This window comes from Erigeron canadensis, chromosome 1 (assembly GCF_010389155.1).
Source record: "Erigeron canadensis isolate Cc75 chromosome 1, C_canadensis_v1, whole genome shotgun sequence".
In the NCBI taxonomy this organism is placed as follows: domain Eukaryota; kingdom Viridiplantae; phylum Streptophyta; class Magnoliopsida; order Asterales; family Asteraceae; genus Erigeron; species Erigeron canadensis.
This window is the reverse complement of record NC_057761.1, coordinates 35,860,318-35,883,700: the sequence shown is the minus strand read 5'-3', so window position 1 is coordinate 35,883,700 and position 23,383 is coordinate 35,860,318. Positions and strand designations below refer to the sequence as shown.

The window sequence follows — 23,383 nt, the reverse complement described above, 5'->3', positions numbered from 1 at the left end:
ATAACTCCCATATGAATAAGCTCAATAGCCTTTGAAAAGAAAAAAGAGAAAAAGAAAAAGAATAAGGTCAATAGAAAACTCACGAGTGTTAAGGGGGTGCCTGGTCGGGGGTTTTGGGGGTAAGGAAAGGGAAAGGTAATGAATAAAGGTGCTTGTTTGTACAAAGGAAAGATATTGAATGCATGAAAATGGGTCATGAAACATTATACAGTAAATTGGGGGATAAGGTAATCAATCCTCCCCATTTCTTCTTCTCCCCCTTCTTCTCCTTTCTCAGCCGCTGTATGTTTTTTTTATATATTTTGTTATATATAATTATTAAACACTCCATCCTATAATGAAACCCTATAATTAACGTATTCCTTTCCCGTTATCTTTGCCATTACCTTTGTCATTCCTTTATCCAAACCAAGCACCCCTAAATGTTAATTAGTTTTGGATTACCTTGTAATGGGCCGGCCCATTTATAATGGACAGGAAATAAGACCCATAATCCACATAGTAAGTTGGGCCATGCAACTAGGGTTTTTAACCTATATCAACACACACTCTCTTTTTCTCTTTTATAATAAGCCGCAAGTCATCATCATGTAGCTGAAACAATAAGCTTCAAAATTCTCTTAAATCGATAACCAGGCTTTCAGGTTTGCTATCATTACAATCTTCTCTATATTTTATGTATGTATTTTCGGGTGTTAATAAAAAGCCAAATGAAGATTAAGGATTAAAATCTCACGACGGTCGTCTGAAAACCACACCTTTTCGTAGGGTGTGTTATACCTGATGCATTTATATCCTATTTTTTCTGATGGTTTCCACCTTTCTTTTTCATAATATTTTATTTTACACTTATTGTTAAAATATTTGGATGGGCATAATGATGATTGTTTAATTTATTCCGATAATTTCATGAATGGATTATCAAACCTCCTACTCATTCTGAATGCTCTCCTTTTATTTATCCTAATTGCATGTGTTATAAAAAACAGGATTTTGTTCATTAATATCGTATATTTCGAAATATAATTTTAGTAGGTTATATTAAAATATATATTGATATTTTAGTTACTTAGTTTTAAGGTTAGAATGGTTAAAATTTAGGATTTAAAATAATGTGTTATTACAATAAGGGTATGGAATTTGGCTCATTTGGCACAAGTAATTTATGCCTTTTGGGATGAATGCATTACCCCATATCAATTTTTCTCATTTTATGATTTATTTCATTAGCTTTTTTTCCCAAAAACATTTGAAATTCATAAAATGATTACATATTGATTTTCATGTAGTTTCTTTTATATTCTTTATTACTAATGCTTGGTGTTTTGTTGCAAATATATGTACCATACTTTATAAAATAAGTGTCTAGCTGCCCAATGATGGAAAACTTATAAAAATTTGAAGAGGTATTTTGGTGGCACTTTTTGTTATTTGCTGTTGCTTTGCCATGAGCCTTAAAAACTTGTTTTTTTTCTACACCAAAAAATACACACACTAACACCAAAATTACTTTTTTTCATGGCAAAGTCAGTGGATTTCGATGAAATGTTGCTGTCAAATGTAAATCCTTGTATGATTCAATAAGCTATGAGATCTGAGGGCTTTTGGTTAAAGAATCTCCATATTTTTCTAAACAGATAAATTTTAAACATTCTTGTTTCTAATGTTTGAAATAAGATCATGTATCAAAATAACTCTTATCTGCCACTAATGTTGTTTTTTTGTAATTTGGCACATTCGAAGGCTTGACAAAGTCGATTAACACGAAGCTTGTTGGGCTCAAAAGTTGTGCAAAATAATATGTTGTCAATTTTGATAAAATGTTCACCAGCTTCGTCGTTAGCTGGAAGATTTACAAATTTGACGAAAATTTTTGTGACACCAATGTCGTGTTCTAACAATCTTACTTGTGGTTTTGTAGCACATGGATTTTTCTAACAATCTTGAGATTAAAGTTTTCAGCTAAGTTCTTGATCATACGGTTTTACCAGTTTTGCATACTGAGTTTTGGTCTGATTACAGAAAAGGCGCAAAGAGGGGATGATAAAGAAAGGCTGTTGTATTCTGTAAACTCGTTCGTTAAATAATGAAATAATATTGAATGCGTCTGTGACGGAATACAAATATTATAGGTGGATGCTAAGCCTATAGCGTTTTTGGTTTGAACATCTGCGTTATTTGAGGGCTGCAGCAAATCTCATGAATGTTTAAGAATGAGGATATGTAGTCTTTGAAAATGAGCATATTCTGCTTGAAATGTTTGTGAAATTGAAACAAGTTCCAGTATTTAAACATCCCTCTGTTTTAATCTCTGTTTTAGTGACTTGTTAGGGACTTGATTAATATCAAGTTTTATATGGTTTTGATTCATAAAAGTGAATTGGGTTTACCACATGTATACTCTATATTGTGCAATGGTTTAAGGAATCTGCTTCTGGATAAAAGTTACAAGATATATATAAGATACCATGTCAAAAAGTATGAACTATGAAGTACTACAATTGGATCATGAAGTTGAACTGCAAGTCTGCATTGCCTCTGTAGCAAATGATAGTTTTCACTTCAACCCAGTTCCCAAGCCTGAAATGAGCATTAAAGAGGATCTCAGATATATTTGTTTGTCAACACAAACAAATAATTACCATAGTTAGGTCTGTTTTTCCTTTTCACTCATTAAAATTTTTTGGATTACAAGTCTTTAAAAAGTACAAATATGAGACATTTTGCTATTACATGTGTCAAATTTTTAGTTTAGTACTCCGTATATTATACATGGCACCTTTCATACCTTGTAAACCGATGACATGACATTAGTTTTGATGACATACAAAAGTGGGTGTTTGAGTTAGTTTTCTTGCTTATTTACGAGTATTTAATTGGATTTGGCTTATCTTTTGATAAGCTTCTTTTTGTGGCTTATCATTGCTTGTTATTGCAAAATAAGCAATTTTTTTTTTTTCTTCACGGCTTGAAGGTAAGACTAAACATACCACACCTACCCAGCAATCAAGCCTTTACAGGCAAAACCCCTTATACCACACCTACCCAGCAATCAAGCCTTTACAGGCAAAACCCCCTACTACTGGGCTGTTAACCCAATGGCATAAACCCAAGAATAAGCTACAAAAGTTATACATGTAATATACATGCTTTGAAAGTTGGATCATATACATATATAGACAACACACTTAAAAGCTGAGTTTCTAACCTGGATTTTGCCATCAGAAGTGCCAGCAAATAGCATTTCACCTTCATAATCTGATGCTAAAGATGTGAATTTGGTGAACCCTGAACTACTACCCATCTTCATGGAAACAACTTTTGTTAACCTTTCTTTCAACCACACCTCAATTGTCCCATTTCTGGTGGCTCCAAATATAAAGTCATTATTCACTGCCAAGTACTGAATATCATATGCACTCGACAACGATCCAACTAACGCCCTACTTGACAACGAAAACACCTGCCATATTGAGAATCAAATTTTTTATTTTTTTTTTATCTTTTAGATAGTCTATGTAACAAAAACTCCTGGACAAATGCATTTTGGTATAAAACGTTATGGAAACTACGATGTTAATATTTTACCTTTCCTGCTATTCCATCTACTGATGTGCCACCAGCATACAGAAGATTGTTACGGATACATATAGAATTTATCGTCTGTTTTCCCAACAATTTCCGTGCCCCCATATAAAATGTCGTTGATGTGCTTTTATGTACATCGGCTTCCTGAAATGTAACGTTTTTCTTTAACATCATGTGTTTTTTTTTCTCTAAATAAAGGGAGTTGTGCCTTGGTGTACCACTAACCTGTATACTAAAACCACTGCATCCCCAGTACAGTTTATTTCCGACCGTATCAAGGCACTTTACAGATTGTTTGAAATTTATGTGCTTAGTAACTCCTGACCAGCCAAAAACCTGCAGAAGATTATTTCAGTTAGCAGTTGCATATATTTTGTGAAATCGTATAGGCATTTTTACATATGGACAAAACCAAGTTTTTCTCGTAATTTATTTTGGATTAGAGATCTAACCTTAACTCCAGGGCTCTGAGAGAAAAAATAGGCAGCATTGGCATCTACTGTCAACCTGTGGACTGCTTCTTTAACATCATGAACCTGAATACAATGAATTCCTTCCAATTTGATTACCCATACCTATTCATAACAGCTGAATATAGTTAGTAAAAAACTTATATTATCCCCTTACGACATATTATGCTAGTGAATCTGCAGACATTCAAGATGAAAGTAATCATGAGCGGGATACCCGTATAGTTTTGTCCAAGGAACCAGAATAAAGCTTATCACATGAAGGTGGAATATAGAGGGATGTGACTGCCTTTGAATGCTCACGAACCTCTTGTATCAACTGCAGAACCCTCTTACCCGTATCCCAAACCTACATACAAATACTAATGCTTTAAGGCATTCATAATGGTATGATTGGTATCACATGGATGGGTTTGCAATATATTTTTGCTTAGGTCTATACCTTAATGGTTCCATCAGTATGGCTGCTTATCACACGCTCGTTTTTACAAAGTAGAGATAGAACCTCCCCGTTCATTGATGTATCTGACTGTAAACCTTCTGATGCTGACCACATTTCTGCCTATAAGTCACAGAGTTAGGAACAATATGAAATAAATTTTTTAATAAAATAATTCACATTGGAGAGCAGCTGCACTCACTGCATTGACAGAGGGCAAGTTCATCAAAGTTTTTAGTATATCGTTGACAACCACAGAGCTCCTCTTCAGTTCTCTTAAGGATTTGTACAAGACTTTAGCATAACCACCAATTTCACCAAGTGAACCTTATCAAGAATACATGAGTTAGAAACATGACTTTAAGAGGTAGTGATTTCAACCCATCTTGGGTAATGAAGTTATCTATAATATGTCAAACGGCTAAAATCATGCAATTATCTTTGAGGAGTCAAAAGTACCAAAGTTATGCTTTTTATTTCTGATTAGTTTGTAATGGGAAATGATCAAATTTTGGTAACTTTATATACTAAATATTTAGAAATGGTGTAATTTGGACAAAAGGTGTAACCCAACCTAACTGGTACATAAGAAAACGGTTTGACTGGTTACCCAACCCACTCGTTTTGCCACTATACTTTTAAGGGAATGGTTGTGATAGAGGTGCTTGTATGGGAGCTTATTCTAGACTGAGTTTTACCTGGATCACTAATGAAGCTTCTCAAAGCCACGGTTGCTAAAATCTTCTCCTCAAGGTTGTTAGACGACTGTAATATGTGTATATATTGGTGGAGCAATGACTTACGAGCAGCATCTCTTATGCCTGTGTCAGGCAAGTTGTAGAGCATGTATATGAACCATGTTGCTGTAACAAGGCATTTCTTTGCCATATCAATTGATTTGCTCTTGAGACACTCCTTTAAAGCATTAAAAATAATGCCTTTCTCATGGTTGCAAATAACAAAAGCTACTCTTTTCTCCCAAGAATGTGCAGCTTTCTCCTCCTCATTATCCTAAAAATAAGCAGAAGTTAAGAATTTGATAGAAAACAAAGATGGAAATGTATAACTGAACAAAATCACAGAAACCATTTTCAGTTCTTCATTTTCCACAAAGGCTTCATAAGGTTCACTGAACCCAGCCAAATTAAGTAACCAGGCTTCAGTATACGAATCCACTGAAGAGCTAAGATGCCCTGCAAGAGATGATAATGCATCAAGAGCCATACGTTGTACATTTGGAAAATCTTTCTTTAGTAGTGCGTCAGTTAGTGTCTCAATTGCTTCCTCTCGGTAAATGCTCATTTTCCGAGGCTCAACCTACAACCGAAAAAAATGAAGATGTTTCAAGTGTCTTTGTAATATTGGACTAATTTCAAATAGGGCAAAATTGGATTAAAAGTAACTTTGGCATGCTTTTTATTATGGGTAATACTTTGTATTCACTCGTGGGCACTCTCAAACTTTTATTATTTAGGGTAATCTGACCCGGATACCCAATGCAAATGATGACCAGGTAACTAACGTTTTTGTAACTTTGACCATGTCAGGCGTTTCTAACTTCATGTCATCGGTCTTAAAAGTGGTTAACTTACAAGATTTTGCATAGCTGAAGACTTTTTGTGGTTTATGATTGCAAACAAAGTATGTTACCCCGCATCAAAACTAGACCAAAGTTCATAACCTTTTTATGCATTTTTCGTTCCAAATCATGCATATTAAGTGTAGCTAACCTGGATATCAAGCTGAAGAAGCAATGAAGCAACAGCAGGTTGCTGCTCTATTGGGGCGTTTTGTAGATAAATGAGAAGGGTGTGCATTGTGCTAAATGCTCCTTCATCCTTAAGTATTTTCAAAATCTGATTGCATAATGTTCTCCTGCACCATATTAAGAAGATATAATAGTATAATTTAGTAAATATTTAGGGAAAAAAAGTGAGATTATATATATATATGTATGTATACCTGTTCAACCGAACCAACTCAGAGAGAAGATCAATGCACATGCCCCTTAAACTCTCGTTTCCAACATGAAATAATTCAAGAATGAGGGACAAGTCAATACTGCTGGCTATCAAGTTTCTGCAGCTTTTGTCTACATTGATACAGCAGAGTAATATAGACAGAACCGACGACCTTGCATCCACCCGGTCTAAGTACATGACTAAATTAGGTATTGAATCTGCTGCTATAATCCTTATAGCATTAGAGATCCTGCTATTCTCGTCTCCTTCGATTAGCACCTGTTCTACCAATTCTATGACAGCATCTGTTGGATTCATTACCATCTCGTGATTCGTCTTATCTTGAAATGTAATAGATATAATTTGAATGAAATACGGTACTAAGCTGTGTGAATTTATCTGCTCGAACGTTGGTTTTAGTAAGTATATAAGAACCGCAGCTTCGGAAAGACCATTTTTCACCAAAGCAGCCAGGCATTCAAAATCAGGATCTACACTTGTCAATATCTCTTTAAAGTTATCATCAGTAACGAGTAACTCAGAAAGAACGTAAACTGTTGTTGCAAGAGTTTCCCTACTTGAAGAAGACGATAATACATCCATGAATCCGTCTACAGCTGCAGAGGTCGATAAACAAGCATGGACCCGAGGATCAGCATTTGACTCCTTCCACATTTTTGCAATTGTCAAAACAGCTGCTTCACATTCTTTTAAGTCTTCTGATGTACAAATACATGTAATAAAGGGTTTTAAGCCACTCACAATGGCTTCAACTGCAGCTTGAGATATCACACTTGTCGGTGATGTGTCAACCGTAGCTTGCATCAATCTTAGTGGCTTGTGACCACCAAGATTTGATCTTCCTGGTGTTCCATAGGAACTTGTTGGTGTTCCAGGATACGATAACTCTTGAGAAAGATCAGGATGCTGATCTTTCCAGGAGGTGATAAGCCTTTTCAATACATAATTTGTTTTTGGAAGGGTGTTTCCGGAAAGTGGCTGCCTTGTGATGGGACACGTCGTGTTCCCTCTCTTCATCCATTCTTCAATAGCTTTTCTTTCATAAGTTTGACCCGTTTCTAAGGTCACTGGATCACAAAAAATCTGGCTAGTGATGGGGCAGACAAAGTCTTTTGGTGGCCTTGAAGGTGTTAATTTATCAAACTGTTGCGAAGAATCAAGGTTTGGGATCCCGCTATCATTTTCTCTAGGAGAACTGAAATATTTGAAGAAAATGAAAATAGGGAACACTAAAATAACACTACAATATTTCAGGATTAAAAATATACCTTTTTTCAAAGGCTTCACTATTTGCATAAATAGAAAGTGCAGCATCATGAGCGAACTTTTTTCTTACACTTTTTGGCTGATCCTACACATAAAATGGATTATTAGTTTGAGATTAATATGTTATTTAAATGGTTACTATCACTTTATTAAATATACCTTTGAATCATTATCTGATTCTGCTGAGCTAAAACTTAAAACATGATGCAGATGTGGTGAAGTGGTAACTTCAAAGTTCATATCCCGTGTGGACTGTAGGCGCAAAATGGACCTTGTCTCTTGCTTACCATTCACTTCTTGTTTTGGAGATGCAACTTTTGGAGAGCTTGTATCCAAATCTCCAGCAAAAAGCATTTGGGGATAATGAACCGGACTCTTCACATAAACTGTGTGCCCACTAGGTCCCGACTTATAGTCCCTGCTCATTTTAGTGCTCTGAGGTGACTCCACCAACTCCTGAGGCTCATAGTAAAAGTCTTCAGTCTCGGGGATTCTCTCCTAAACAACAGCATTAAAGCATCTTCACTTTTAACTACTTTTGAGTATTGATTTTTGGTTGAAATGTAATCTTACCTGATTAACCAATGCAGCAGAATCCTCAAGGTTCTTGAAGGAGGTGTGAGTCGCATTAGAACTATTTTGTTACGATATAAAAAAAGTTCATATAAGGTTATTTTCACGAATTCAAAGTTGAATAGCGTAAAGTAAATGATCTACTATAATAAGAAAGTAACCTGGATGATCCTCTTGCTTTCTGTTTAGTTGAGAATCCCGCGCTTTTAGGTAAAATGGGACCGAATTTTACATAATCAGGAATTTTTCGGCTCACCTCATGTAAAGGGGTCATAGGAGGCTCTACAATTGGCAACATTGGAATAGCCTTTTTGCTCATTGCAGAACCATACTTTAGGCAATCTTTAAAGTAATTAGCATACAACCTCGTGTTATCATCCAAAGATTGTCCATAGAGAGTTTCCAAGTTCTGCAATTTTTCCGCTTGATCTGGACTCACAGAGAACATCAAAGACTCGTCAAAGTATAGATCAAAATCAACAGTAAGAGACAAATCAGTTGAATGGGGTATCAAATCCATCATAATCCTATGCCTTTCCTCTGAGTACCAACCGGCAATGGAACTCACATGAGGGAGAAACAATATTTTCCAAAGCTCTGGAGCAAAATCAATCCTTGAAAAAAATGGATCGATAGAAAACATCTCAAGAGCATGTAGAACACAATTATCCACATTGTTTCTTAATTTCCATAAGCAAGAAAGACAAAGGTGAGCCCAAGCTGAGAGATAGAAATTAGGGACACCAGCAGTCTTATCATCACTGTCCAGCATAGCACACACTTGCAACATCTTTTCTGCATAGTCAAGTCTTGCCATTTTTGTTTCCAAATTAGAAGTATTAATGGCTTCTTCAAGAGCATCCATACCCCAATCCAAATTTGCCAAAACGGCTTGATCAGAGTACCTGACCTCCATGTCCTTGTTACTGCTTTCATCTTCGGCTGCTATTCTTTCACCACATTGTTCCTTATGTATCACCCTTTTCCTTTGATCAAGCAACAAATCTTGGATAAAACTCTCAATTGTGGTGATCAAGGATCTAACTATATCATCTGGGTCCATTTTGAAACAGAGTTCCCAGATATATAAGCAGATTCTATTGAAGTTGAGTATCACAGCATCGTTTGCATGCTGTTTGTTTCGATGTCTGAAAATATTTAACAGAATCATATATTACATGTTAGACCAATTAGTTCTAAGTTCCAAGAGGACAATCTAGGTAAAGCTCTAGTTTATTGTATAATGGCAAAGCCAAAACTGCATATGTGTACATATCACACAAGCTATTCAAAAGTGAGATATAATGCGGCAACGTGGAGTTTGTATACAACCAACCATTGCAAAGGTGCAAAAATGATAATATTATAAGGTTCAAAACTTAGAAAAACTTGCAGCAACTAAAATTTATAGCATATCCTTAAGGTCAGACTGGTTTATTTGTTAATTTGCTTTCACATATAAATCATTCCCTAAGTTAAAAACATTTCGTAATACACAATATTTATAGAAATAAGAAAAAACACATCTCATGAACAATTGAAGTATTGAACTGTAGCATTTTTCGCCGGTTACTTGCAAATTTTTTCATACAGAGTAAACAATCAATGGAGTAGGACTTAAAAAACAAAGCTCGCCATGATCATATCGGTCGTGTTTACACATGTCTATTAATCGTACCCAAAGTAGACTACATCGTTAAGCTTCATAAAACAATGTTGAACATATGCATACATGATAGTGTGTGTGAAATTATCGAAGAGATTGAGTACTTACAGTCTTACAGTAACGAAGCAACAATGTCTGCAATCAGAATGTACCAATCTGAACTACGATACGAACTCGCATTGGGAGTCAAAGTATACTAAAATTTGAGTTAACAGTCTAAATAAAAAGCTTCTATAAGCAAATAAATTAGAAACATATAGTCGTTAAGACATCAAAAGGCTGGCCTGCAGAGCTGCCGGCCAAGATGTGTTATCATAATCAATCAAATATATGATACTGTCACACTTTTACTTTGTCAACTGATCAAATGCTTTTCAATCAAGATTTTGTTTTGTTTGATTATTATAAAATTAAAACAAACAATCAATCGATCATAACAGTCAATGTCCAAACAAATTAGATAACTTAAACTATTATTAACATAGGGTTAATGATAGATATGACTAAAATATGTACCGCAAACTGATTAGAATTCATATGACGTTTCATAACACATATCATACATTTGGGTTCGCCTCCAGTTTACATTTCATCTTGCTACATATGCTAATCATATAGGTCTATCATTTTTTGTTAAAAATGCTTATACACTGTTAGGATTTTTCTCACAAATATAATTATTAGTTAATGAGAGGCTGATTTAAGTCTTCCAATTCATTAATCACGCGTTAAAACTTTTTTTCTTCATCTTTATATTATGTTACGAGTATAAGTTAACTGAGTTCACGGACTTCAATATACTTTGAATTCCAATCTGTATTATGTTTGGTTTCAATAATAAAATCTTTATACTAATCTTAACATAAGCTGGATATGAGAGAGGTGATGGTGAATACTTCCAAAATGAACACGAAAACTTTGTAAATTAACTAATGTTCAACCATCTCATCTTTTTCCAGTCAACTAAATGCTACCAGTATCAGGTGACACTGCTAGTGCTACTGTTGATCAGTGCATTTTTTTTCCATAAAATAAGCAAGTTTTTGTCATGATAAGAATTTTTATGAATGCATGTGTACATGGGTATTTTAATTAATGAAATATTAATCAATGGTCAAATAAGGTGCAATCTTTGGAGCCCATAAGTTGTGGGCAAAGGGCCAACTAAAGACTTGTTAATTAACATATATCTTTGCGAGGAAAGCCTTATTCGAATTCAATTTTTTCGACATCTATAACTCAGAAAAGATCTTCATTTTGTCTTGTAATGGACTAATAGTACTACTTTAGATAGTTCAAAGATTTTTTGGAGAAGCAAAATATATTGTTTTTGTATCTTTTAAAAAATAATTGGATAATCCTACGTGGACTATAAGTGATGTACGACATTCTTTCATAGATATTGTCTTCGACTTTGCCATTCGTTTTTTTAATCTTCTTTATTTTATTTAAAGCTAGTATAAAATAATCAAAGTCCACAATATAAAAATAGGAAGGAGTTGAAAAATCGAATGAATGGCTTTGAACCAGATCATTCTCAAGTTGATTCCATAAACTAAAAAAAAATGTTTAGGCCTTTTAGATTGGAGCGGATAAACCTATCAATTATGATGTTGATCCAAAATTATCAACAAATCTTTGATTTATATGTATTTTAGGGCGTGTCTGACAAGAGTTTGTTGATGCTTTCAATTCAGATCTAAAACTTTATGTATAAAAGAAAAGCCTTAATAATTATTTTCATACAAAACATCTACATGGTTAGTAAACTCTTTTTAAAATTACTCTTAACTCCAAAATATCTCATAAAATTCAAAAACCATTATTAAGCTTCGTAATTTTATAGCTTCAACTACCAGCTCGAGTGACAATGCCTACTACACCTGTTACATGTAACCAAGTGAGAGAATGGACATATAATTCAATCCTGGGGTCTTCACCAAGAAAATATAAAGTGATACGTGTTCAAATCAATTGAATTATAGCGTTTAAACAAAAGAAAAGTTTGGAAATCCTTTGTCTTATACTTATTATCAGTTTTCCAAATAGAGTTTCCATACGTCGCAATGCATATTATTTTAAGGTAGAAAACGAAAAAAAGTGATTTGGTATAAAAAGACCAAGTCCTGATTTCACATTCGACAGACGGACACATCTTTCACGGGTCCCATTTTTACTCATTCAAAACCCAGCCCATCCGACATATTTGACTCTTAAGCCATATGTTTTCATTTTTTACGTTTCCTTTCATGCTGCCCAACTTTTTAATTCCTCCTAATTAATACGAGTATAATAAGTCAAACTTTGTTATCAATTAATAATATTAGGTCAATTTTTGCTGATTATACAACTATGTATCTAAAATAGACATTTAAAATTAGGTTAGGGAAACGTTTAGCAACTCTAAAATGTGATTCATGACCTTTAAACAATTTGACTTGTACTAATACTTATTTGGACACCTTCAACGGCATGACAGTAAAGAACAGTTAGTAATAAAGAGTTGAAATAATTTATAGACTAAAATTCCATCATTGATATCAGCTTTATGATAAAATCTTGTACTTTAATCTCTAGTTAATTCAAATAAGCTTTATAACGTCTATACATAGTGGATGTATGTTTATCAATGTTATAGCTTTAGTAAGAATATGATCAAGTCGAGTCGAGTCAAACACATTGTTAAACTTGACCCGATTACCAAAAGCGAAGCTCGACTGACCCATAGTTTCAAGGAGAAAAAGTAGTATGGAGTAACTTTTATGTTGATCTGAATGTGTATTATATACTCGTAAAACTTAATATCAAATTACTTATGTCATCGCAAATACGCGTTACACGGTATAAGTTACCAAAACTCTTTTTACCTTTTAACATGTTTTTAATTAACGGGTGTCTTAATATAGAGATTAATAAATGTAGTATCCAACCAAACACGGTTTAAGCAGGAATGTCAATATTCAAAGCATGTTATATTGATCATATATTGACTTTTAAAATCAAGGCATAAAAGTATAAAACAACTTATTTCTAGCAATGACGATAGGTTAGTTGTTCCAACTTAATACTGTGTTTAGGGGTGGTTTAAAATTGCGTCTTGGATTGATTATCTGTAAAACATAAATACTTAGGGGTGTTTAGGTTTGCGTTTTCAAAATAAATTATGCGTTTAAAAACTACGTTTTGGAAAAACATGCATTTCCCTGCCTACTTTTTCAAAACTGCGTTCTCTCTCTAATTAAACGCAGATAATCATTTACTTTACCAAACATATTTTTTGATTATTTGCATTATACAAACGCAATAATCAGATAATCGGCTCAAAACTCAATCACAAACACCCCCTTAGACTATGTGATTATCTGTGTTTTCATCTGAAGAAAATCCAATTAAAAAAAACAAACATGTAGAGACATGTTTTTTCTAAAACGTGATTTACTATGCATCATCTACTCTTATATTTGATTAAATATGGGTAAAAATCAATATGGGTTTAATGTATTTGATGTAATACATTGGAGATAAACATAATCAAATTGTTAGAAAAAAAAAACTCATATCTTATTAATTTTTTTTGATAAGTGTGAATCGAATATCATAATAGAAGGTCCAGACTATGTTGACTTATCCGGGCTATGCTAGAGAGCCCCCTCACCTAATACCTAGTATGTAGAAAAACTCCTTAATAATCCACTTAGAAATACGACAATATCCTTAAGAAAAACCGTGTCTTCTAAGACTTAAATTTAGATCTCCCCAAATCCAAACCGTCATTAAAATGACATAACGTTTTGACACATATCTTGAAAATGCGCTTAATGGATTCATAGTTTCATATTGCCATACTGGTATGCTTACTACTTGATGTAATATGTCATATTCATTGATTTAAGAGTCTTGGTTGACTTCAAAATTTGTTTTGTTATTATGATTAAAACTATTTTTAACAAAATATTAAGAAATATTTATTCAAACAAGCAGATGTACTATTTAGACAATCCAAATTTCTTTCAATCGAAAGTAAACAAATATCTCTATCTTTACTTATCTATTTACTAGATTTAAACGATAACATAGATAAATAATAACTTTTATATGTTATTTTTAAGGGCTATTTGTTTTGAAAGTCCTTCAACTTGTCACAAATACCTGTTCTGAGGTTTAAACAAAAAACTTCTCTATTGTGGAGTATAAAACCGGCTAAAACATCTTTTATGGGTCTATACGGGCAAATGGATGACGTGGCACCGGTCATTACTTATGTAGATCAGCCATGTGTACATTGGGTCACACATAATACACATGTATAAAGTAAATAAAAAAACAAATAAAACATACTCGTATATATTTTCTTCCATTCCAGATCTTCAAACATCAAAAAATGGTTCATCCACTTCATTATCAAAATAAATAACTTATATTAAATCTCCATCCATCTATATTTACTTCTTTATCTATATCTATCAATCGAGTATAAATCTATTCATCCATTTATACAAATCTAAATCATAATATCCGATCTAAATAAAAGAAAACAAAACTATATCAAATCTAAATTAGAGATCCCAAAAGTCCATGAACAAATCCATATATGTCAAGAATTTGGTTGGTGTTTGAGTTTTTTTTTTCCTTCTTTACACTATCCGTGGGCTGAAATTCTGATCGGAAGTCTCGCCGGTGTTTAGATCGGGGTCTAAATATCTGGATCTATCATCTTCTTTAGATTGCCTGGCCTAAAGTATGACATGAAGTCATATTTTTTGTTATATGGAGTTTCAGATCTAGATTTATCAGTCTGATTGGAGGTTTGGCTAGTTGCCGGGGTTTTGGACGTAAGTGGGATGGTGGTGGCTGGTGGTTTTGGATTGTTGATCTAGGAGTGAGTTTGGTGGTTGGCGAGAGGTGGTTTCAGACTCGACTAGGTGGTCTTCAACTCTGGTAACTCGATAACTCCGGCGAGGCATTTTAAGAAGAAAGCCCCCATGTTATTTGATTCTTATATAAATTAGATTGGGGTGAATAAAAAAGAGATGTTGGGTGACTAAGCATTTAGCAACATAGAGATGGATTGAAAATAAAAGAGTTGATTTGGAAATTAAAAAGGAAAGAAAAGAGATGTTCAACAAAAATAAAGAAAAAAGTTACAAAGCACTGAAAGCAGAATACTTAAAACTATATATTTAATGTATATTATATATAGATATAATAAAATAGGTATGTATTAGGTGACTAAGCAAAATAAATGACATGGTAAATCCATATAAGCAATAATAAAAAGGAAAATGAATTTCAAAATTAAAGGAAACCGGATACCTGAACATGAACCCATAAAAGATGTTTTAGCCGATTTTGTTTCTCATAATAGAGAAGTTTTTTGTTTGGACCTCACAACAGGTATTTGTGACAAGTTGATGGACTTTCTAGACAAATTGCCCTATTTTTAATACTCATAGACTTTTAAACAATAAAATACGATGCATATTTAGAAAACTTTTATAGATTGACCACTTAATATTGTTTAATTTCATATCATACTAGATTGGTGCTTGCGCAATACAGCGGCTGTAATGGCGACGATGATGGTGTGGTTATTAACGTAAAAATAATTTCATTGTGGTCGGAGATATGATGAATTATTACGTGGGATATGAAAGTGGGGAAGAGGGGGACAAATTTTAACTTAGGGTTTTGCTATGTGTTTCTACGTGAGAGAGAGATAAAGGTTGAATTTTTTTTAAGGGCATTTTAGTCATAGTTTATAAAATAGAAATAAGTATGTATTAAAATGAAGGATAAGTGTGTCAATTCAGGTTCTTAAAATTAGGGAGAGAGAATGAGAGTTTGTTTATAAAGGAGTATAGATGAATAGCCAATACATAGTGTAAACATTATGAAAAACCTATCTACATAAACATATTTATAGCGTAACCACACTGTGCATACATCTTTCAATCGTTTTGATATATTTTTGATATACCAAGTAAATTAGTTTATATTTTATTAAGACATGGATATAAAGTTGGTTAATAAATGGTTAGATCAGTAGTTCTTTAATATATTAACTATATTAAAAACCGTCAACCTTACTTTTTTTAGAACAGCAAGAATTTTATCAATAAAAAGTGAACGTCTAGCAAGTTACTAGAGATCATAGAACAAGGTTCACAATTACATCAGTAACATCAAAACAATCAAACCAAAACAAAAAGAAGAAGAAAAGCGATGGAGGCATGCTACGGTACATGACTCAAGCAACAGCGCAAACATCATCATTCAGCCAAACCAAACCCTATTGCCAACAATAATCCCCCACTAGGAGCCTCAAATCAACCAACAAGTAGCACTCAAGACTTCAATCATTACTAATGGGGTTCACTATCCAATCCGCCCAAGAAACGTTATGTTTGTTATTTCGGTTAGTGATTCACAAAAAAGGTCGACATAATCGCATTGAATACATCGTTGCTTTTTTTCCGAATGTTGTTGTGAATAAAATTATTCTTTGCCTACCACCCACACCCGAACAAATTGGCTTTCAATCTAGCATCAATGTTGCAAGGCAACTGAAATGTATCAACCCAATCAAGAGCAGGAGACATCAGGAAAGTCTAAATGAACCCACTGTCTAATTTTATTACCCGTCTTGATCGCAAGAGTACAATTTATGAACACATGAAAATCATACATTATGAGCTGTAATTTATGTGTATAAAAAAGATTAGGGTTTTGCTAAACGAAGCTCTAAGGGCTTTTGTTAAGGTGCATTAATTAGTTGTACAGTTACCATAAAAATCAGGGGTGAACTTTTAATATGGAAATGTACAATCTTTTTATGTACGTTAAGTGGAGCCCTAAGGGCTTCATTTAGCATTTTTCCAAAAGATTATACTTTATATACATCAAAGGGGTAACTGTAGAAAATAGAAAGCACCTTTCGGCCAATTCACGAAAATAGCAGTGACCTTTAAAAGTTTTACTTTTTAGAAATAAACTTTCATTTATTCACGAAAATAGTAACATTTGACACGTGTACATGATGGCGTAGACATTTTTTAATTACGTGGCATTTTTTAATGACATGACATTATTTTTTTGTTTATTTATTATGTAATTTTTATCAGCCGTGTCATTTCCCCCAAAAATTGACATGACTCCGTTTCAGTTTCGGTTTTGACAAAGTATTTTTTTTCTCGTCATTTTCTTCTGGAACTAATTTCAGCTTAATTTTATTGATTTCTGTTGAGTCTCTTCCTATTTCAAATATTAAAAAGCTGAAAAGCTGTGTATGAAGATCTTAAAGGAGACATAGATCGAGCTCTTCTTCATTCGTCTATCTCGAGAAAATAAAATAAAATTAGATGTCAAAACTTCGTCGTTTTAGTCAACGGGAGATTATGAGGAAGTTCAAGGTGAGATGAGAGTTTCATAGACCGGATCTGGACCGTTTAAGAATAGTTCGTCGACAAATGACATAGATCTAGATAACGGAGGTCCAAAGGTTAGCTCGAACTCGAACAAATCGCCGTCGTTTTCTAAATTAGTTGAAGAAATCGAGAAGAAACCACCTTCAACACCGCCGTCGTCGGTGTTGAAGTAATCCAACAATAAATGAGAGTTTATTGCTAGAAAGTGAAACTTTTAAAGGTTACCGTTATTTTCGTAAATTGGTCGAAAGGTCCTTCATATTTTCTATAGTTATAAAGTATGTCACGTCATTAAAAAATGACACGTAATCAAAAAATGTGCATGTAATCATGTACGCGTGTCAAATGTTACTATTTTCGGGAATAAATGAAAGTTCATTTCTAAAAAGTAAAACTTTTAAAGGTCAATGTTATTTTCGTGAATTGGTCGAAAGATGCTTTCTATTTTCTACGGTTATCCCGACATCAAAATATTAAGATTTTACTCCTGGATTTTAAATGTACAATTCCTTAGAATTTATATAACAAAAATTATTATTTAAAAATGAATAAATTTCAATTTTCAACTGTAGGAAAAAAGCTAGTCAAACCTCAAAAAAGGTAAGACGACTTTTATAAACAACAGGCAGGCCCCCTCAAACACACAAACAAAGAAACGCACACAAATGATCTCTATCTCTGTATCTCTACAATAATAATAATAATAAAAATAATGTCTATATCTGTATATCGATAATTCGATACGTATAGAGAGAGAAAGAGAAGAAAGAAAAACAAAGTACAAGACAGAGTAAAAAAAGTGTAAAAACATCCAACCACAACGAAAAAGAAGAGTCAAACCCCTTTAATCTCGTCTTCTTATTCTTCTTGCTCGTTTCTTTTAAAAGATTCATTTTCTTTAAATCTCAATATTTTTTTTAGCTCAATTCTCACACCCCGAATTTACTTGATACTACATTCTTATTCATTTATTTATTTATTTTTATATTTATATTTATAATGTTTTTAGAGAATTAAAGTTTTATAATACAAGTAGCTGAATTTCGGGTGGGTGGGTGTAAAAATGGGAGGTGTGTGTACCGGCGGGACGATGAAGCGGGGCACGGTGGCGGAATACGGTGGCAGTGAAAACGGTAGTAGTTTTGGGTTTTCAGGAAAGCTGAAATCTATTAAAAGTTTTGGTACCCATCATAAGAATAATGATTATAATGATGATGATTATGGTAATGATGATAATTATAATAATGAAAGTGATACAAATAATGATGAGGATGTGTATCATAGGAGGATCACATCTTATGATTCTGGTGAATTGTTTTTTTCCATTTCCAGAGAGTTGAAGCCATCTACTCCTGCTAGAGTCACCAAGGTATATATATATTTAATTTATCTCTATATGTCTGAATTTGTTTGCTTTACCTTAGTGCTAGTTCGGTGCATTTAGAAAAATGCATCCTAGGTTTGATTGTTGACCGAGTCAACGAGGAATTTGATTTATCAGAAAAATTCATTTGCAAGGTTAAATTAGTTGGTGGGACCATCCATAGCCATGTATTGTATGTGGAAATGTATGCCATATGGACTCTATAAAACCGAGAATTTCGAGCTGAAAATGGTTTTTTTTTATGGTACTAAAATGGTTTTTTTGATTTGGTAGGTGCCACATGTGAGCACATTTCTTGGAAAAGCGGGTAGTGTAGGTCTTGAAGTTCTTGACACGTTGGGTAGCAGCATGACGAATTTGAATGCGAATAGTGGATTTGTATCTAATATGGCTTCCAGAGGAAATAAAGTATCCATTTTAGCGTTTGAAGTAGCTAATACGATTGTCAAAGGGTCTAGTTTGATGCAATCTCTTTCTGAAGAAAGCATCCAGATTCTTAAAGAGGAGATTTTACATTCGGAAGGCGTACAACTTTTAGTTTCTACGGATACAAAGGAATTGTTACGTATTGCAGCTTCTGACAAGAGGCAAGCTCTCATATATGTGATTTTCTGCTCCTGTATTGTGACCTTTAAAGTATATATCTGTATCCATCTCATAATACGGTTATATGGTTTTTAGGGAGGAACTTCAGGTTTTCTCCAGAGAGGTTGTTCGGTTTGGAGATATGTGCAAAGATCCACAATGGCATAATCTGGATCGCTTTTTTTCTAGGTAAAGCGGATTCCTTTTGTTACTTGTTTTTTGATATCGTGTTTCATTTATGAATATATGAACTTGATTTTGATTTTGTATGGATCAGATTGGACCTGGATCCGCTAACAAATAGTCAGCTTAGAGAAGACGCGGAAATCACTATGCAAGAGTTGACGAATCTTGCTCAGTATACTTCTGTAAGTTACAAAAATTTTCTGTTTTTATTTACAAATAGATCATGCACAAATGTATATGGTGAAAATGCTAGTGTAAAAGATGATAACGTGTTTGTTTTGCTGCAGGAGTTATACCATGAGTATCATGCTTTAGATAGATTTGAACAAGATTACCGGCGTAAGCTTGAGGAAGTGGAAGCCTTGCATCTTCCTAAAAAAGGTTAGTTACAGTTCCTGCTGGGTTATTTCTTGATGATATTGATTGTTTTGCACTCTTTCTGGTTAAATAATATTTATTCCCATTGATTTTGACTTTTTGTGTTGCTTTGAAATATTCGATTTGCTACAATGGGGTTTATCTTACTTGTTAACGTTTCGTCATCTTTCTATTGTAGGCGAGAGTCTCTCAATCCTACATAGTGATGTAAAGCATCAAAGAAAGCTTGTGAGGAACTTGAAAAAGAAATCTCTTTGGTCTAGAAGTTTGGAAGAGGTATTATATCAACCTATATACATTTTTTCTATTTTGTTATTTAAAGTCCTTGAAGTTTACATAGCTATTCCTGCTAACCTCTTTGTTTTTGTGTACTAATGAGCAACATTATTCTTTTTTGTGTCTTACCCATTATAGATTGTGGAGAAGCTAGTAGATGTTGTCACGTTCATTCATCATGCAATAGCGGAGGCTTTTGAAGAGAATGGTATTTAAAATTTGTTATTGAATGATGCTTTTTAGTTTTTATAACTATCAGCATAAAACAATTGGAAGCTAGAAATCATCTGGCTTTGGTCCCTCTTTCTATCTGGTAAAATAGTTTTTGACAGCTAGTTGTTCGTTTCTTTTTAGTACCAAGTTCAATGACGAATGGCAAGGAGGCTCAGAAGAAGCCCGAGACGCTAGGTGCTGCGGGTCTTGCTTTACACTATGCCAACTTAGTCACTCAGATGGACAACATTGTAAGCTAACTGAACTCTCCGTTTTTGTTTGCTTATTCGGAATGATCATTGCAGCTCAATTTAACATATTTGTCTTCTATACTTCCAGGCATCACGTCCCATATCTTTGCCTCCTAATATGAGGGACAATCTATATAATGGTTTGCCAGCAAATGTTAAGATTGCATTACGTTCTCGCTTACAAGCCCTCGACCCCAAAGAAGTGGTATGTCTATCGACCATTATTTTCTTTTAATTCAGTTTCCTGCTCGCATCAGGATAAAATCTGCTATTGACATTCTTAAAGAGAGAATCCAAACTTGAAATGTCTATTCAGAGGACTGTTCCTAATCAGACCCTGACTGTATACTAAATTCTGATATAAACCCTGCTGTCATTGTTGGTCCGCTCGCGGGCCTCTTTGTTTTGTTATCAAAATTAACGTTTAATATGATAATCTGTCTGATAGTTTCCTATATGCTAGTAATTTATCAGATAATATATCGTTAAACTTTTTGATGTTCGATTTTGTATAATAAGCTTTAATCTGATAATATCTCCGATAAGTTTTATATGCTAATCTGTTATAGCAAATGTTTAGAGAAAAGCACCTTAAACAAGCTCTTGTAAATTCATTAAATGACGAGCACTCCGTAATAAATAATGCATTTACAACATATTACAAAAAAGTGGATCCCTACTGAATTTATCCAATTAATGTTAATAGATATCGCTATAATTACCAAAGTGCTTGTAGCCTAGCGGTATGTGAGTTTACCCATCAGCTATGAGGTTGTAAAAATTCTGTAAGGGTTAAATGTGTGGAATGTTGTGTGGTGTGTTGATATTTGCCTTTAAAAAACAGAAAATAAAAGATATCACTATAATAATGCGAACAGAAATAGATTCACAGTCTTGATATGACAGCTTACAAGAATGCAATAACAGACCACATGAGTAGCGGCATTTGTGGAGCAAGTACAAGAGAATTCTATATGTTAGTAAATTTGTATTAAGTTGAATGCTTAAATGGCAGCTTTGCCCCTGAAACTAGGAAAAGTTTAAAAGCTTGAAAAAGAGTGACTGTTGACAATTTATAGCCACTAAGAGGTGGTGCAAACTGCAAAGCATTAAAAGCTTTAAATTTTATTCATGTTTGGTCCGTATCCAGTTCTTTAATCGGGTTCCTTTGGTCCTTAATCGGATAGGGTATTTACCTAACCTGTCTATTATTCAAAGGTAGGTCCTGAATAGAAACCACAAGGTATTGCTTATAACCAGTAAGGCGTTCAGGAATGTAAATGGTTGATTTCAATGTTTTCACACAATAGTTATTTTTCTTTGCATAATAATTAGCTTGGTAAGGGTGTCAACTTTGTGAGGAATTCTTGTTTGATTAATCGTTGTTGGAGAGTATTCTAGATATTTGACCAATTGCCAATATGCATACACTTCTGTTAAACTATGTTTGGTTCACAGGCTCTATTTGGTTTTGGATAGAAAGGACAAGGGATATATGCATCTATATATCTAAAATAACCAATGCTTTGTTTCAGATGACCATGCCTCAAATTAAGGCGGAAATGGAAAAAACACTCCAGTGGCTCGTTCCAGTAGCTACTGATACTACCAAGTACGTCTTATCTACCATACCACTGGTTTAAAGGATTCATTCATGTTACCGGTCTTCATTAATTGTTATCTTTTGTTTTTTTGTAGAGCACATCAAGGTTTTGGATGGGTTGGTGAGTGGGCAAACACAGGGTAAACAAATTATTCTGGCTCTTATATATTGCCGCTTTTCTTTCTCTTCTATAAATAACGTCTAAAATTTTTCAACAGTAATGAGTTTGGGAAGAAGACAGCAGGGAGTAACAATATTATTCGACTCCAGACACTTTATCATGCTGATAAACAAAAGATGGACCGATACATTCTTGATTTGATTATTTGGCTTCACCGTTTAATAAGTTTAGTTAGATTTAGAGACAAGGTTCCAAAGTACATTCCTGCTCGATCTCCTCCTACCAATGACGGTCTACTCGGGCATTCAGATCCGTCTAGATTGAGAGCCAATGGTAAACCACAAAGGGTCCAAATCTCTTTGGAAGACAGAAATCTTTTGGAGAAGGTAATGAAACGGAGAATGTTGGTTCCTGGAATAAGCAAAAGTCAAGAATTTGTTGTGGTCAAGAAGAAGAGGTCGAGTGTCTTTGCCTCTAGTCGAAGCATGGGAAGCTCTCCCAAGAGGGAACCAGGATACACAAACACCGACATATTAGATGTTTTGGATGGTTTAGGTACAGATTTTTAAGATGTTGCTACATATTCTTAATGCTAAGGTTCTTTTGTTGATTCGAAGTATGGAAAAGCTTCCCAGGAACGGGATCTGATATGTTGGTTGGATTGAGTGCGACAGTTTAAGCAGATGGTCATTATATATGTATATATATATCTCATATATATGTCTCTTGTATGAGGCGTGTGTAGTAGTTTATAAGAGATCATGTTTAGTATGTCTAAGTATTTATTCTATAGATACATATTTTTGTCCACAAAGAATATAAGATTCATTTTGTCCTGATTTCGTTGGTACAAATGCATTTTCATGTCTACAACTGAGTACAACTGATACATTCCATTTTTCATTTCAAGTGACAGTAACTATTTAGCAGAACTAAAAGATGTTTGTGTGAAAATAATCCATAAAAAAAGTTTTAGAA

General features: G+C 33.9%; 2 protein-coding genes, 1 long non-coding RNA gene and 2 other non-coding genes across 5 annotated transcripts; 4 read left to right on the top strand and 1 right to left on the bottom strand.

The window, feature by feature from the left end:
- Window positions 1-550: 550 nt before the first annotated feature.
- Window positions 551-2,294, top strand: LOC122585462. The gene is made up of 2 exons (XR_006321709.1): window positions 551-644; window positions 2,023-2,294. It is a non-coding gene; the product is annotated as an uncharacterized LOC122585462 (long non-coding RNA).
- Window positions 704-814, top strand: LOC122586228. Its single transcript, XR_006321933.1, has one exon. It is a non-coding gene; the product is annotated as a small nucleolar RNA Z161/Z228 (small nucleolar RNA).
- On the top strand, window positions 870-943 carry LOC122586216. The gene has a single exon (XR_006321921.1). It is a non-coding gene; the product is annotated as a small nucleolar RNA Z105 (small nucleolar RNA).
- A 138-nt stretch (window positions 2,295-2,432) lies between the features above and the next one.
- Window positions 2,433-9,489, bottom strand: LOC122591166 (putative E3 ubiquitin-protein ligase LIN-1). Its single transcript, XM_043763391.1, has 16 exons — window positions 8,480-9,489; window positions 8,319-8,379; window positions 7,905-8,243; window positions 7,748-7,830; window positions 6,460-7,674; window positions 6,228-6,372; window positions 5,584-5,814; window positions 5,196-5,508; window positions 4,700-4,824; window positions 4,501-4,620; window positions 4,276-4,407; window positions 4,041-4,163; window positions 3,814-3,924; window positions 3,589-3,732; window positions 3,209-3,463; window positions 2,433-2,580 (listed from the first exon to the last, which is right to left on the bottom strand). The coding sequence occupies exons 1-16, from the start codon at window positions 9,487-9,489 to the stop codon at window positions 2,563-2,565; spliced, it is 4,425 nt and encodes a 1,474-aa protein (XP_043619326.1). The 3' UTR covers window positions 2,433-2,562.
- Window positions 9,490-18,456: 8,967 nt separating this feature from the next.
- LOC122605242 (protein PSK SIMULATOR 2-like) lies at window positions 18,457-23,244 on the top strand. The gene is made up of 12 exons (XM_043778156.1): window positions 18,457-18,777; window positions 19,066-19,379; window positions 19,474-19,566; window positions 19,655-19,745; window positions 19,851-19,944; window positions 20,120-20,217; window positions 20,356-20,425; window positions 20,572-20,681; window positions 20,770-20,886; window positions 22,217-22,293; window positions 22,380-22,424; window positions 22,503-23,244. Exons 1-12 carry the CDS (start codon window positions 18,472-18,474, stop codon window positions 22,972-22,974), a joined length of 1,887 nt encoding a protein of 628 aa, XP_043634091.1. The 5' UTR covers window positions 18,457-18,471; the 3' UTR covers window positions 22,975-23,244.
- Window positions 23,245-23,383: the final 139 nt, after the last annotated feature.

Coding starts and splice junctions, on each gene's coding strand:
- LOC122591166 (XM_043763391.1), bottom strand. CDS start 9,489: ATGATTCTGTTAAATATTTTCAGACATCGAAACAAACAGCATGCAAAC. Junction 8,244..8,318: donor CTGCTGCATTGGTTAATCAG/GTAAGATTACAT, acceptor GCTGTTGTTTAG/GAGAGAATCCCCGAGACTGA. Junction 4,621..4,699: donor ACTTGCCCTCTGTCAATGCA/GTGAGTGCAGCT, acceptor TGTGACTTATAG/GCAGAAATGTGGTCAGCATC.
- LOC122605242 (XM_043778156.1), top strand. CDS start 18,472: ATGGGAGGTGTGTGTACCGGCGGGACGATGAAGCGGGGCACGGTGGCG. Junction 20,426..20,571: donor GGAGGCTTTTGAAGAGAATG/GTATTTAAAATT, acceptor GTTTCTTTTTAG/TACCAAGTTCAATGACGAAT. Junction 20,682..20,769: donor TCACTCAGATGGACAACATT/GTAAGCTAACTG, acceptor CTATACTTCCAG/GCATCACGTCCCATATCTTT.